Source organism: Scyliorhinus canicula, chromosome 17 (genome assembly GCF_902713615.1).
Source record: "Scyliorhinus canicula chromosome 17, sScyCan1.1, whole genome shotgun sequence".
Taxonomy (NCBI): Eukaryota; Metazoa; Chordata; class Chondrichthyes; order Carcharhiniformes; family Scyliorhinidae; genus Scyliorhinus; species Scyliorhinus canicula.
In genome coordinates, this window is record NC_052162.1 from 130,287,060 (window position 1) to 130,304,018 (window position 16,959).

General features: G+C 47.2%; 1 protein-coding gene across 1 annotated transcript in view; it reads left to right on the plus strand.

The window, feature by feature from the left end:
- The window catches only part of LOC119951630 (zinc finger protein 850-like), an 87,156-nt gene that overhangs the window by 3,609 nt on the left and 66,588 nt on the right, over positions 1-16,959 (plus strand). Inside the window, exons 2-3 of the mRNA XM_038774810.1 lie at positions 3,781-5,184; positions 5,277-5,335. Coding sequence (XP_038630738.1) covers positions 3,884-5,184; positions 5,277-5,335 — 1,360 coding nt within the window. The 5' untranslated portion in view covers positions 3,781-3,883. The remainder of the gene's footprint in view (positions 1-3,780; positions 5,185-5,276; positions 5,336-16,959) is intronic.

Here is a 16,959-nt window from a genome sequence, read left to right on the forward strand (position 1 = left end):
TGGCCGTTATAGACGTCCATGGCCTTCAGTACAGGTCTTTTTAACAGAATCACGGCATGACAGCAATAGATTCGGAGGCCTTTCAGCCCACCGTGCCCATGTGTAGGAACAAATCCGTTGGTCCCACTCCCCGGCCCTTTGGTCATCAGCTCAGCAATCGTGATTTTCCCGACGGGTGTTTATCCAATTGAAAGTCTTTGCGTCGGTTCGAGCTGGAGTGGAGATGGAGGAGAAGCTGCTGGGTTTAACCCCGATGATTTGGAACTCGGGCGGGCTCAGCAATTTCCAGTGTGAAACTGTTAAAGGGAAGTAGAATCTAGGGGCGGTCATGCCATTAAACGGGCGCTGTCTGTACAATAGAAAAGGATATTGTTTCAGGAACAAATATTTCCGCAAATACGTTTGATCTATTTTACATATTTAAAAAAAAAAATTATTCTGGAGATTTGGCATCATTAACAAGACCAGCAGCAAATATTCCCCATTCCCAGTTACCTGTGGAGAAGATGATGTTTGACCTTCTTGAACCGCTGCAGTCTGCATGGTGATGGTGCTCTTTTTTAAGATATTCTTTAATGGGATGGTGGATGTCGCAGGCTGGGCCAGCATTTATTGCCCATCCCTAATTGCTCTTGAGGGGGCATTTAAGAGTCCACCACATTGCTGTGGATCTGGAGTCACATGAAAATGAAAATCGCTTATTGCCACAAGTAAACTTCAAATGAAGTTACTGTGAAAAGCCCCTAGTCGCCACATTCCGGCGCCTGTGCAGGGAGGCTGGTACATGTAGGCCAGACCAGGTAAGGACTGCAGATTTCCTTCTCTGTAGGACGTTTTTTAATGACAATCGACAATGTTTTTTTTTCATGGCCATCATCCGACTTTTAATTCCAGATTTTTATTCCATTCAGATTTCACCATCTGCCAAGGTGGGATTTGAACCTGGATCCCCAGAGCATTACCCACAATGCTGTTAGGTAAGGAGTTGCAGGTTCTTCACCCAGTGAAGGAACAGTGACATCTGTCCCAAATCAACAAAGGCAATTTGAATGTATAAAGTGCCTTTTACGTACTGGAATGTTCCAAAGTATTTCACAGAAACAAAGTAACATTTGACACCCAAGGGGAGATATTAGGGCAGGTGATCAAAAATTTGGTTAAATATTCAGAAGCATCTTAAAGTAGAAAAGTGAGCTCGAGAGGCAGAGAGTTTTAGGGAGGAAATTGCTTCTGGCCTTGGAAGCTGAAGGAGTGGGAACAGTTAAAATCAGAAATGCTCAGGAAGTCAGAAATCTTTTTCTTCATTCATGGGAATGAATGGGCATCTCTGCATTTATTGTCCATTCCTACTTACCCTAGAACTGAATTGCTTGCAAGGCCAATTAGAGGGGCATTTTAAGAATCAACCACATTGCTGTGGGTCTGGAGTCACGTGTGGACCCGACTTGGTAAGGACGAGAGGTTTCCTTCTCAGTGAACCAGGTGGGTTTCTCACGTCAGTGGTTTCACGGTCACCGTTAGACTTCTAATTCCAGATTTTTATTGAATTCCAATTCTACCATCTGACATGGTGGGTTTCAAATCCAGGAACCCAGAGCATTACCCTGCGTCTCTGGATTGCCAGTCCAGCGACAATACCACTGTGCCATTGCCTCTCCGAGATGAACCCAGCTATCTCGGAGGGTTGTGAGGCAGGAGATTGCAGAGATAGGGAGCAATTTGAAACTAAAGATCGGAATTTTATAACGTTGGTGCTTCTTGAGCAGTCAGTGAGCAAAGGGGTGATGGGGGAAACAAGACGTGGTGGGAGTAAACACAGGGGCAGCAGAGATTTGATGATCTGAAGATTGGGAGGTTCAATGTGGGCGATTGGCTGGGTTTGTGTTGGGATAGTTAAGTCTAGAGGTAAAGGAACGGATGAAGGTTTCAGCAGTGTGTGATGGTAGGAGATTTCACACATATTGTATTATGTGTCTGTTTCAGTGATGCTATTGAAAGAACTTGGGTTTAGGTATCCAGATTGTATGTATGCTAAAACTGGGATTAGGGGTTAACAGCTAGATCGGCTGTGATGTCACACACGAGAGAGGCTGGGTCTTTTTTTAAAAGAAAATGACTGCGGATGCTGGAATCTGAAACCAAAGAGAAAATGCTGGAAAATCTCAGCAGGTCTGGCAGCATCTGTAGGGAGAGAAAAGAGCTAACAATTCGAGTCCAGATGACCCTTTGTCAAAGATGAGCTTTAACAAAGGGTCAGCTAGACCCGAAACATCCGCTCTTTTCTCTCCCTAAGATGCTGCCAGACCTGCTGAGATTTTCCAGCATTTTCTTTTTGGGTCTTTTTTTAGTTTTGTTTTCAGCCCTGCCCTGTGCCTCTTTTTAGTTTCAGTTTTAGAGTTCTGCTCTGGCAACTTGAGGAAAGGAGGTTGTGTTTCTTAGTCTGACTTCTGAAAGCCTATCTCCCAAGGACTTTACGATTAAACCTGTCAGCAACTGAGTGTTAACTGTATTAATGAGTGACATTTGATCGCGTAGACACGAAGTAACCTTTCCCCATTGTTGGAGTGGTCAGTGACCAGGGGCAGGAGGTTTAGAGGGGATGTGAGGAAAACCTTTTCACCCAGAGGGTGGTGAGAGTCTGGAACTCGCTGCCTGAAAGGGTGGTGGAGGCAGAGACCCACAAAACATTTAAGAAGTATTTAGATGTGCACTTGCGATCCCAGGACATACAAGGCTATGTGCCGAGTGATGGAAATGGGATAAGAATAGTTGGGTGGCTGTTTTTGACCAGCGCTGATGCGATGGGCCAGAGGGTCTTTTCTGTGCTGTAAGAGTCTATGACAATGAGATGGGTAAGTGAGCTCAAAGACCGTTCTTTATTTTTTTTAAGAACTGTTAATTGAAAATCTGTTTTTAATGGGGTTAATCCTGTGTTAAGAATAAAGTTTGTTTTAATATAAAAGATCCCGAGGGTGTCAGTGGAACCACTCCTGGAGCAAAGTGTCCTCTCCTCACAGTTTACAAATTGAAAAATTGTTAGGGTTGTCGTCCGGTTTCCTAATATAAATTGGGGTCTGGGCGGGGGACTGTAACAAGTAGACGAGATGAGACTGGGGTGGAGCCAGGTGAAGAGGAAATGGGGGCGGTCTTGTGATAACTTGGGATATGTGGTTGTAAGTTCATCCCGGGGTTAAATAAAACATTAAAGTGAACAGTCTGATTCAGTCTCAGTTACCAGAGCGAGGGGTGGGGTCGGTCCGAGGCTCAGGAGTGGCATTTGTAGCAGGGACCATAGACAATGGCTTCAGCCTTCGCAATATTTAAATGGAGGAAATTTCTGTTCATCCAGTACTGGGTGTCAGGCAGGTCACAACAGTGTGCGTGAGTTGGAGGGAAACTTGAAGGCGATGCTCTCCACACACCTGCTCCCCTGATCCTCCTCGGTGGTGGGAGTTGTGGGATGGGGGTTTTTTGTCAATGTTATGGTTGGGTTGCAGGCACTTAAAACCTCTCCGGTTAACCACCCTTCTCTCCCACCTCTCACTGTCTCATCCCGGAGAGGTAAGTGTCTTGTGTAGGCCCAGACCGGGTGGCAGGTTCTCTTCCCTGAAGGACATTGGTGAACCAGGTGGGTTTTTATGACAATCCAGCAGTTTTCACTTTTTCCCAGTGCCGGCCCCACAAATAACCAGATTCATTCAGCTCAATTTCACAACCTGCCTTTTGTGTTTTTGTGGGTGTTCTCTCACCCACTTTGTCTGTTTCAATTCAATTTCACAGGGTAAAGGGAAGATTTGCAAGCGGGAACTCAAATGAAAGATCATATCAGGATCTGACCGAGGCTGTGAATTCATCAGGACCTAACTATCATCGGTCTTTGAACATGGAAGCAAGCAGCACCGTTCATGTTGGGGAGAAACCATGGCAACCTGGGGACTGTGGGAATGGATTCAATTACCCATCAGAGCTGGAAATTCATCGGCAGGTTCACACTGAGGCGATGCCTGAGGAAATGCTGTTCACCTGCTCCGATTGTGGGGAGGGATTCATTAATCCATCTGACCTGTTGACACACCAGCAAGTTCACACTGGGGAGACGACATTCATCTGCTCCCAGTGTGGGAAGGGACTCAATAATTCATCTGACCTGCTGGCACACCAGCAAGCTCACACCGAGGAGAGGCCGTTCATCTGCCCAAAGTGTGGGAAGGGATTCACAAAGTTAAACAACCTGCTGAAACATCAGCGTGTCCACACTGAGGAGAGGCCATTCACTTGCTCTGAGTGCGCGAAAGGATTTATTAATTCATCGGACCTGCTAACCCACCAGCGAGTTCACACCGGGGAGAGGCCGTTCATCTGCCCCAAGTGTGGGAAGGGATTCGCTCAGTCATCCACCCTGCTGATACACCAGCGGGTTCACACTGGGGAGAAGCCGTTTAACTGCACCCAGTGTGGGAAAGGATTCACTTGTTCGTCCAACCTGATGAGACACCGGCAAGTTCACATTGACAAGAAACCTTTCAAATGTACAGACTGTGAGAAGGGCTACAAAAGTTATGAGGACCTGATTTCCCATCAACGTATTCACACTGACGAGAGACCATTCAAGTGCCCTCACTGTGGGTCTGGATTCAGGCAGACGTGTGAACTCACTGTACACCAGCGAATTCACACTGGGGAGAAACCGTTCCTGTGCTCCGAGTGTGGGAAGACATTCACTCAGTCGGCCAACCTGCTGAGACACCAGCGAGTTCACACTGACAAGAGACCATTCAAATGCTCAGACTGTGGAAAGTGCTTCAAAAGTTCTGGAGAATTGATACGCCATCAACGTGTTCACACCGGCGAGAGACCTTTTAAATGCCCAGACTGCGAGAAGTGCTATAAAAGTTCTGGAGAACTGAAGTCCCATCAACGTGTTCACACTGACGAGAGACCGTTCAGGTGCTCTCACTGCGGGAGTGGATTCAGGAAATCATCCCAACTCACTGCACACCAGAGAATTCACACTGGGGAGAGGCCCTTCACCTGCTCTACATGTGGGAAGAGATTCACCCAGTCATCCACCCTGCAGAAGCACCGGCGAATTCACAGTGAGGAGAGACCGTTTTCATGCTCGGTGTGTGGGAAAAGATTCACTCGGTCATCCAGCTTGATGAGTCACCAGAAAGTTCACAAATAATTCCAGTGTTGTAGTTTGTAGTTTGCTGTTGTTGACATCCAGGGCTTACCCCTGTTCATTTGGCTCTGTTTGTGTTGATGTTAAATTCCAGCCCAGTTATGGCGGTTAGTATTCTAGATAAAATTCAAATAAATTACCTTTGTGTTGAACGTAATGTGTTGTATCTTTTCGGTATCTCTGACGCAAGTTTTTTGAAGTGTTCTCCCTCTCCCCTGTCTCCTCCATCCTCACCTCCAACATCAAGTGTAAGGACCACATGGAGCTTCTTTGTCACTAAGATCGACACGATCCAATCAGCTGCCTCTGTTGCTTCCCTCCCTTCTACCAGCCCAAACTGTCTACAAAGTTCTCCCTTTCCAGCCCTAAACTCTCACCGTGCTCTAGTTTCCCTCCTATCATCTATCTCCCTCAAACCTCACCTTGTCCATGAGACCTGCCTCCTGCTCCTTTGATCTTAATCTCACTCAGCAGCTGATTGTCCAACTGCTCCATGTTGGCTGATGTTATTAGTGGTTCTCTCGTGCGTCTGTCCCCAGCATCCTGACACAAAACACTTGACCCCACCTTCTTTGCAAACTACTGTCCCATCTCCATCCTCCCTTTTCTCTCCAATGTCCTTGTCCTTGGTGTCCCTCAAGGATCTATCCTCGGTCCCTCCCATTTTCCATCAACAAGCTACAACCAGTTGACATCATCCAATAACATCGTGTTAGTTTTCACATGTACACTGCCAACACCCAGGTCTACCTCCCCACCATCCCTCTCCAATCCTCCACTGTTTGTTTTTAATTTGCTTTTTAATAAATTTTAAGAGTACCCAATTCATTTTTTCCAATTATGGGGCAATTTAGCGTGGCCAATCCACCTACCCTGCACATCTTTGGGTTGTGGGGGCGAAACCCACGCAAACACGGGGAGAATGTGCAAACTCCACACGGATAGTGATCCAGAGCTGGGATGGAACCTGGGACCTCGGCGTCGTGAGGCAGCAGTGCTACCACTGCGCCACTGTGCTGCCCTGTTCCTCCACTGTTACTAAATTATCAAACTGCTTATCCCACATCCGGTACTGGAAGAGAAGAAAATTCTCTGGGTTGCCAGTCTTGTGCTTCTCTGTCGCGCGCCATTCGCTGGTACCGGGATTCTGTCTTCCCACCAATTGTCAATAGGATTTTCCGCTGGTGGGGCTGGCAGAAAAATTGAATCGCAATCACCGGAGAATTCCAGCCACTGTCTTCAGTCACCACAACGAATTCCCAAACTCCCGAGTCCATCCCTCTCTCTGGAAACTGTCTGAGGCTGAACCGCACTCTGCACAATCTCTGTGTCAGATTTGACCCCAAGGTGAGTTTCTGATCACATATCCACACCGTCATTAATACCAAATATTTAATTCTTCATAACGTCGCTTGTCTCCACCCCCACCCTCAGCTCATCTGCTAAAACCCTCACCCTTGTCCATGTTATCTTTAGAATTGACAATTCCAATACATTCCTGTCCAACCTCTCTCCCATTCACCCCACCCCACAGATCATCCAAAACTCTGCTGCCTGTGAGCTTTCTCACACCAAGCCCTCTTCACCCATCAGCCCTGTGGGCGCTGACCTAAATTGGATCCTGTTCAAACAATGCCTGCATTTTAAAATTTGCATCCTCATTTTCGAATTCCTCCGTGACCTGATCCTCCTCAGTCACGGTCACCTCCATTTTCACAATTCTCTTGAGATGTCTGCATCCGTCTCAACTTGGCCTCTTCAGCATCTCTGATTACTCCACCATTAGTGGCAGGGCCTAGGCACGAAACTCTGAAACTACCTTCCTAAACTCTCCATTTCTCTCCTGATTGAAGATATGTGTTATAATCTGCCTCACTGATTAAGCTTTGGGGTATCTACCCTAATATGGCCACTGCAGTGCTGATTTTGGGCTGCATTGAGTTATAACGTGGGAGTTTTGTGATTGAGGGTTAAAGGGATATGGGGAATAGGTTGGGGGGGGGGGATTTGAAACCAGGAAGAAATCAACCATGATCTGATTGAATGGCAGAGCAGACTCGAAGGACTGAATTGCCTACTTCGGCTCCTAATTCCTATGTTCTTATGGCTCTGTGTCATTTTTCTTCCTTCATGATACCTCTCTGAAACACCTTGGGACGCTTTCTTGCCAATTAATTGCATTTTCAGATCCATACGTAATGGACTTGTTGCCATGGCGAACAAAACTGTTTCACCACTAGGGCTCTGCTGTTATTTCATAGTCTTCATGACATCATAAGACTGGATGACATCATCAGAGTCCATTGTTTGTGAATGACCTACATCAATAACAACAGGAATTGTTCATCAACCTGAGCACGTTATCTAGGCCGACACTCCAGTGTGACATTGAGGGACTGCTGCACTGTGAGACACTGTGTCCTTGTGGAGACTGTGGCCAATCCTTATAGAGTCTCGGTGCCAAAGGGCTGAGTGATTGTGAATGTTATACCCTGTTCACAACACAGAGCAATCAGTTTAACATCAGTGGTGGGGAAAAATGAAACCAATAATTTGGGACAAAATCAACTGGCGTTTGGATCATTATTTCCAACGTTTTCTGATTTTAATACTGAAAACTTTCCTGGATCTGAAGGCTGGGAGAGATACTCTGGGATGCATGGGGAGCTGAGACTTATCCATGAGAATAACCGTAGGAATGAGAACTGAAATAATCTGGAGTTAGAAAGGAGAAAAACAATTTAAAATAGAGCAGTTGGTAACAGGACGTCAATTAATCTCCTCTTATCCTGGAGAAATCAACTGTGTTCAAAACAAAGCTGATTTATTTAATGGACATCAAGATATTAAACTCCAGCCCAGTTACAGGGATTATTAACATCAGTAGAAATATACCCCAATTGTGAGAATGAACATGGTTCAGTTCTGGATGTGATTAACAGTGATAGTAACAGCAGAATCCAACACATTAAGAGGAAAAGTATAAATTATTTCCACTGGTTTGATAGTCCAGGCATGGTTTACCAGACCCTTAGGAGTGAAATTACACTGGAGACATGACACAGAAACAGGCAATTGGACAGTTGTGGAGCAGATTATTATCCAAAGTAATCTCAGGTACAGAAGGATTGTTTATTTGCCACGCATTGGAAGAGCACTACCTTAAAGACTGTCTCTCAAGCAAGATCCTCCCCCAACTGAGAAATCATTGGCATATCTTGAGACGCATGTAGGCACTATATTGCTTAAATTACAACATTGCCTGTTTTGTGTTTACATTAAACAAATACTTCTGTGTGTAGATTTTCAAGAGGCAGAGTGTCTGTTACCCCAAATATTATCTGTCTTCCCTATCTCTTGGAGGTTCCTCCTAATCACTCCCTGGTGTCTCTTGCTACTAGGCTCGGTCTTGCACTGATAAGTTAGGACTTTGAGGAATACAGATGTCATCAGGCTACAGGTATGGGCCCTGAAGACGTCTGGGGTTTATTAATCCTAGCTCGCTGTTTAACCACGTAAGCATCCAGCTCGCGTTGCCTGCGTGCCTTTGACGCATGTTAACTGAGTGCGGAATTTCACTTAACCTTTCCTCAGACAAATAAGAACATTAAGAATTAGGAACAAGAGTGGGCAATTCAGCCCCTCGAGCCCACTCCACCATTCAAGACGATCATGGCTGATCTCTCGGCTTCAACTCCACGTTCCTGCTCGTTCTCTATAACCGCTCAAGGCATTACCAATTTAAAATCTGTCTTATCTCCACCTCATAATTTCAAATTCCTCTAAAAGTCCTTTATTAAATTACATAGATTCCCCAGTCTCTTTTGATGTAATCATTGAATCTCTATAAAGATCCCTTAATAACCACATTCATTATCTTCCCCAATAAATTGTTGTAATAAACCATATTCATTATTTCCCTCTTACAGCCCCCCATTTTGGCCCTTGGCCTAGCCCATGGCAGCCAATTCTCAGATGCTTTATTCTCCGCCACAATTGATGCTGGCCAGCTTGGGTTTGTAAAGGGAAGCAGTCTGGCCACCTGTATTAACCAACCCTTTTTTACAAGCGTATGATCCCTTTACCTTATTACGCCAATTGCTGAATCTAAATCCCCATTGCCATTTCTTGTGCAGCTTTCTAGTATGGAAAATGAGGCAAGTCAGGTAAACAATCAGACCTCAGAATCATAGAATCCCTACTGTGCAGAAGGAAGCTATTTGGCCCATCGATTCTTCACCGACTGCCCAAAAATGCAGCCCACCTAGGCCCACTCCCACCTTATCCCCACCACCTCATCTAATCTGCACATCTTTGGACACTAAGGGGCAATTTAGCATGGCCAATCCACCTAACCAGCACACCTTTGGACAAGTATACAAGTCGTTACAAGTTCTTCTATTCAGTAGTCAGTGAGATGTCGTAATGCCTCTTTTCGGAAAGCTTGACCCTAATGCAGAGGATTGCGTCCAACATGTTGCAATATTTCTTTAAAGCAAACAAAATAAAGGGGGAAAGAGAAGCAGAGAGTAATACTGTTAACAGCCTGTGGCGCCCAAACATATAAGCTAATAAGGAGTTTGACTTCTCCGGATGCCACGACACTAAAACTTGCGAAGAAATCAGAGAAATAGCCCTCGATGATTATGTAAAGATATAAATTTAATTCAATGGCAAGAGCCCCTCTGCGAGGTGGTAGCAGCTTTTGTGGCGAGGTTGAAGCAAATGACTGAACATTGTGAATTTGGGTCCATTCTTAATGAGATGCTAAGAGACTGGCTAGTGTGTGGGGTAAATAATACTGTCATACAGAATAAACTTGGCAGAAATAGAAATAACCAAGGAAGGCGTTAGAAATTTCCCTTGCAATGGAAAATGAAGAAAAGGGTGCAATGGAACTTCAAAGCATGTAATCTGGCAAAATCTACCAAATTTGGAGGGTCGCTGCTAATGCCAGGGATGTTTTCACAGACTTTAACAAACCAAGAAGTACAGGAGCAGAAGGAGTGCAGAGGCATAGGAGATTCAGTCTACAAACCGAGAATGGTGAAGAATGCTTTTGGCATGGGGAAGTCCACCACAGAAGTGTAGGTTCAGGGAAGCTGTGTGATATGCCTACGACAGAAAGGGGCATATAAGAAGCAAGCACAAGACTAAACAGGACCTGTCTGGCACTAGAAACAAAAAAGTCCCAGCCCCCATGTAAAGCATAGAGTAATTCAGAAGAAGGGTCAGATGTATACAGGTTAAATAATATCACGAAATAATATTAAGATGGGCAACGTGGTTCCCAATCATGATCATATTGATGGTTAACAGTTGTCCGCTCAAAATGGAGGTTGACAAAGGAGCCTCTGCTTCAGTAGAGGGGGAACAAACTTCTTGATACCCACAGGGAGAGGCCCAGCCCCTGAGATTACGCCAGGCAGGTAAAATATTCGGGGGAGACTCTACAGATTGTGGGAACTACAGGACCTGTCAGTTACCAGCAGCAGTCTGCCCAACTATCTTAAATTCTCTCAGCAGGTCTGACGGCATCCATGGAGAGAGAGAGAAGGAAGCTAACGTTTCGTGTTTGGGGTGACTTCAGGGTCAAATGAAATGTATCCCAGGCTGTTGACCCGGCCCCAGGTCATTGACTACGGAGTTTGCACATTATCCCCGTGTCTCACCCCCACAATCCAAAAAGATGGGCATGTTGGTGAATTGGCCACATTAAATTGCCCTTTAATTGGGGAAAAAAATAATTGGGTGCTCTAAATTTATTTTTAAAAAGTCAGCATAGTTTCGTTAAGGGGAGGTCATGTCTGACCAACTTGATTGTGTTTCGAAGAGGTGACCAGCTGTGTAGATGAGGGAGATGCTTTTGACGTCGTCTACTTGGACTTCAGCAAGGCTTTTGATAAGATGCCACATGGGAGACTGATAGCGAAGGTAAGAGCCCAGGGGAGCCAAGGAAATTTGGCAGTTTGGATCCAGAATTAGCTGAGTGGCAGAAAGTAGAAGGTTATGATCGAGGGGTGTTTTTCTGACTTGAAGCCTATGTCCAGTGGGGTCTCCCAGGGATCAGTATTGGGGCCCTTGCTGTTTGTGGTTTATATAAATGATCTAGAGTGTTGCCTGGGCTGGAGAGTTTTAGCTATGAAGAAAGATTGGATAGACTGGGGTTTTCCTTGGAGCAGAGGAGACTGATGGGGGGGACACGATTGAGATGTGTAAAATTATGAGAGGCATGGATAGAGTAGGCAGGAAGAAACTTTTCCCTTGGTGGAGGGATCAATGACCAGGGGGCACAATTTACGGTAAGGGACAGGAGGTTGAGAGAGGATGTGAGAAAAAACCTCTTCACCCAGAGGGTAGTGGGAGTCGGGAACTTGCTGCCTGATCGGGTGGTGGTGGTAGAGACCCTCAACATTTAAGAAGTATTTAAATGTGCCGTTGCAATGCCAAGGCATACAAGGCAATGGACCAAGTGCTGGAAAGTGGGAATCAAATAGTAAGATGGGTGCTTTTGATCGGCGCAGACGCAATGAGCCGATGGGTCTTTTCTGTGCTGTAGACCTCTATGATTATTTATCATAAACTTGTGGGGGGGCTATGGGGATATAGATTGGGAATGGGAATAACTGGATTGGTCGACAGAGAGTCCCTATTGACTTGAGTTGCTAAAAGCACTCCTTTAAGGGGCAGGTTCTCAGAGGGTCAAGTGACCCGTTTGGCCAATTGGACCAGAGCGCGTGAATCCTGGGGCTGAGCATGGCTTTTCCTGGCCAGACTGGAAACTGGAGCCAAAGTCATCAGTTGCATTATTATTATTATTATTCTTTTGTTAATGAATAGTTCTATAGTTATTCTGCTTGGTGGTTGCCACTCTTACAAGTTATTACACCATCCATAATACATTCAGCCATAGTTCTATACACATGTGTTAGATTCCTGAGCAGGCATCTGGTTAGTGCATGGTAGTTAGCACTGTTGCTTCACAGCCCAGGGTCCCGGGTTCAATTCCCGCTTGGGTCACTGTCTATGCAGACTCTGCACTTCTCCCCTTGTCTGCGTGTGTTTCCTCCGGGTGCTCCGGTTTCCTCCCACAATTCCCAAAAGACGTGCTGTTAGGTGAATTGGACATTCTGAATTCTCCCTCTGGACCCGAACAGGCGCCGGAATGTGGCGACTAGGGGCTTTTCACAGTAACTTCAATACAGTGCTAATGTAAGCCTACTTGTGACAATTGTGATAAAAGATTATTATTAGATTATTGTGTTGTGAAATATTAAATAGATGTTTGTTGGTTACCCATAAAGGAACCACGCCTTCATTAATTTGCCTCAAATTTCTCCGTGTCTGGTAGCACGGTGACGCAGTAGGTTAGCCCTGCTGCCTCACAGCACCGAGGTCCCAGGTTCGATCCCGGCTCTGGGTCACTGTCCGTGTGGAGTTTGCACATTCTCCCCGTGTCTGCGTGGTTTCGCCCCCACAACCCAAAGCCCAAAGATGTGCAGGCCAGGTGGATTGGCCACCCTAAATTGCCCCTTAATTGGAAATAAAAATGAATTGGGCACTTTAATTTCAAATAAAAGTTCCCCGTGTCTGTTCAAGCACCCACACAAATACGGGACGAATGTGCAAACGCCACACGGACAGTGACCCAGGGCCGGGATTGAACCTGGAACCTCGGTACCATGAGGCAGTAGTGCTAACCACTGCGCAACCATACTACCCTTTCTTCCCTGTCTTAATCAGTTTATTAATGGTCCTTGCATGGCTTTCTAACATGGCAGCCAAATTCTTAATCAATTTGCATCAAGTCTCAGTCCATGTTTTTTTTTTTACATGTTTTTATTCTCCATTTTCACATTTTCCTTCAAAGTTTAGACCCCACCAACAAGTAGTAAACGGTAACAGATATAAAGTCAATACCCTTAACATCAGAACGATCCCATCCTCCCACCACCCCAATCAACGGCCCACCTGTCAATATCTGCATCAAATAAAACAAACCCACGGCGGAAAAAAAAACAAAGGCGAAAAAGAGTAAGGAGTCCGGAATTGCCCATGGTCACCATTAACCTATAGAGCACCCCCCCCCCCCCCCCCCCCCCCCCCCCGACGACACCATCAATGCCATCCAACCTCCAAAAGAGTACCGTAAATGACACCCAAAAGTTGTAAACCCCCCACCCCAACTCCTCCCCTCCATTTCCTCTTATAAAAATCCTCCCCCCAAATTTTGGTTCCTTCCCCCCAACTTTCCCACCCCAGCTAGACCCCTCAGACCCTGTTCTGCCAGGCTCCGATGGCCGCAGTCCCTCCCCCCACCTCACCCCCGTTCACTGGCCGGCTCAAACCGGCCAGCGTGGAGGTCCCCGCCCGTGACTCTTTCCCCCTTGCCCGGCCCCAGGAAAAACCCAGAAGTCCCCTTTAGCACACAAACCCTGCATACACCACCACACCCCAAAAAACCCTCAATCCGACTGAAGGTCCCATTTCTTCCCTTGTACAAATATATACAACGTTGACTCCTATAGCCCATACACCAGCACGCAGTGAAACAAAAAAAAGGAAAAAACACAGTCATGAGGCTACATCGGAACATGACCATTTCTCAATCTGCCACAGTCCTTCTGCCTTCGCAAACTCCTCCGCTGCTTCCACCGTCCCAAAATACAAGTCCTTGAACTTGTAAGTCACCCTCAGCTTCGCTGGATATACAATGCCGCACTGCACCTTGCTAATGTACAGTGCCCTCTTCACCCGGTTGAAGGCAGCCCGCCTCCTCGCCAGCTCCACCGTAAAGTCCTGGTATATACGTATACCAGCTCCAGCCCACTGCACCACCCACTTCTGCTTAGCCCAGCACAGGAACTTCTCCTTCACACTGTACCTACGGAAGCACAGAGTCACTACTCTTGGCGGCTCACTCGCCTTTGGTACAGGCCTCCACGACCGATGAGCCCGATCCAGCTCATGTCGGGAGGGATCCTCCCCCAATAGATTCGCCAGCATAGTGGCAAAATACTCAGTCGGCTTCGGTCCTTCCACTCCTTCGGGCAGCCCCACAATCCTCAAATTCTGTCGCCTGGATCTGTTTTCCAGGTCTTCCATTTTGCCTCGCAGACCCTTGTTGATCTCTATCACCTTCCGCATCTGCTTCCCCATCGAGGTAAGTTGATCACTGTGCTGCAGTAATGTCTCCTCCACTTCCTTCAACGCCTCCCCTTGCTCCCGCGCCTCCGCCACTGCGCTCGCCACCGCCATCCTCACCGGGGAAATCGCCTCCTCCACCAGCGCTTTCAAAACCGCCCCCATCTCCTTCCTCATTGCCTCCATGTGTTTTGTAAACTGCCTTCCGACTTCCACGGCCATCACTTTCGTTATTTCTTCAGCCGTAAGCAATGTGGCCTCCCCTGGTGCTCCAGCCTCCATTTTCTTTACTGACCCCGCGGTGACCTTTCCACTCCCCGACGGACTTTCAGCCACTTTTTCCACGGCCGTTTTTTTGCTGATCTTCGACATTTCCTCCCCCTCTGCTGGCTCCCGATTTTTGCAGCCTCTGCTGCCCTTCGGACCGGGCGTTACCCCCCCACCCCCCCCGGACAATGTCCGCCAACGGACCAGGTCTCAGTCCATGTTTAATTTGAATTCTCTGTCCCTTTGCTGTAAGTGCCTTAAATTGTGAGTTTAGGGTCCAGATCTTCGGGTCCACCAGCATCCAGATCAATGGAGTGAACTATGGACATCCGTGAATTATAGGGGGTAACAGAACATAGAACATACAGTGCAAAAGGAGGCCATTCGGCACATCGAGTCTGCACTGACCCACTTAAGCCCTCACTTACACCCTACCCCGTAACCCAATAACCCCTCCTAACCTTTTTGGTCACTAAGGGGCAATTTAGCATGGCCAATCCACCTAACCTGCACGTCTTTGGACTGTGGGAGGAAACCGGAGCAGCCGGAGGAAACCCACGCAGGCACAGGGAGAACGTGCAGACTCCGCACAGACAGTGACCCAGCGGGGAATCGAACCTGAGACCCTGTGAAGCCACAGTGCTATCCACTTGTGCTACCGTGCTGCCCATTTATCATTTTTCAAACAAATGGAAGGAGTTCCAAGGTTTTTCCACAGCAATAGTGAAGGAACAACGATATATTTCCAAGTTCGGTGGTGAGTGACTTGGAGGAGAACCTTCATGTGTCCAAGTGGTGGGGTTCCCAGGTATCTGCTGCTTTTGTCCTTCTAGGTGGTAACAGTCGTGGGTTTAGAAGGTGCTTTCAAAGGAACCTTGGTGAGTTCCTGCAGTGCATCTTGTAGATGGTACACATGCTACCACTATTCCTTGATGGTGGAGGGTTTAAATATTTATGGAAAGGGGAGCAATCAAGCAGGGCTGCTTTGTGGATGGTGTTGAGATTCTTGTGTGTTGTTGGAGCTGCACCCATCCAGGCAATTTTGGGGGCCCCCCGACAAAATTCACGCCCCTCCCGTGCCCCCTGCGCTCTCCCCCCCCCCCCCCCCCCCCCACGCTCTGAAGAATCGGCGCTCGCCGTTTTTCATGGCGAACAGCGATTCTCCAACCCGGATGGGCTGAGTTCACGACAGCGGCAAACACACCTGGTCGCTGCCGTCGTGAAACGGGAGTGAGAAGCCCGTTTGGGGCTTGTAGAAAGACCATGGGCCTAGAAAGGAAAGAGCACCACGACTGTGCTCGGGAGGGGACAGGCCCGCGATTGGTGCTCACCAATTGTCGGGCCGGCGTCCAAATCGGACGCACTATTTCCCCAAGGTCAAGCCGCCACGTCTTGCGGGGCGGCTGAGGGGAAAGACAGCCACCGCGCATGCGCGGGTTCGTGCTGTCAGCGTCATGATGTCAGCCGCGCATGCGCGAGTTGGAGCCGGCCAACCTGCGCATGCGCGGCTGACGTCATTAGGCGCGCCGGCCGCGTCATTCTCGGCGCGACGCCCCCGCGGACGAGATTTACGGAGCACAGTTCCCTTGAAAACTGCCTTGCTCTCTCTCATCGATCCTATCTTTTCTCCACCTATTAACACAGCCCCTGGTAGTCTCATAGCTCTCCCGGTCATTAGCTCATACAGAGTTAGTAATGTCATCATGCTAGGTGCTGTTTGAGTTCCCATGAAGAATGGGTAATAAATCTGTCCAACCTCACCCTGTACCCTGAATGGCCTTAACTAGTGCATTCTTTTTTTTAAATTTAGAGTACCCAATTTGTTTTTTTCAATTAAGGGGCAATTTGGCGTGGCCAATCCACCTACTCTGCACATCTTTGGGTTGTGGGGGTGGGACCCACGCAGATACGGGGAGGGGATGTGCAAACTCCCCACAGACAGTGATCCGGGGCCAGGATTGAACCTGATACCTCAGCGCCGTGAGGCAGCAGTGCTAACCACTGTGCCACCCCTAGCTACTGCATTCTTTAATGTTTGATTCATGTGTTGACCCATATTTGAACTTTTTTTAAAAAAAAGATTTTTTAAAGGTTTTTGCAGAATTTTTCATAATAAAACAGTAGAAACCATCGTAACAAAACAAACTAGAGTGAACATTAACATAGTGCAAAAAGAGAATATACAATAGCAATTAAATAGACATTACCCCACGCGACCCAGTGTTCCCACACCATCCCAATGAAGCACTCACTCCCCCCACCTCCCCATCCCCACCCCCTCCACGGATTGCTGCTGCTGACATTTTAATTTTCCCTGAGAAAGTCGACAAACGGCTGCCACCTGCGAGAGAATCCTAGTGTAGACC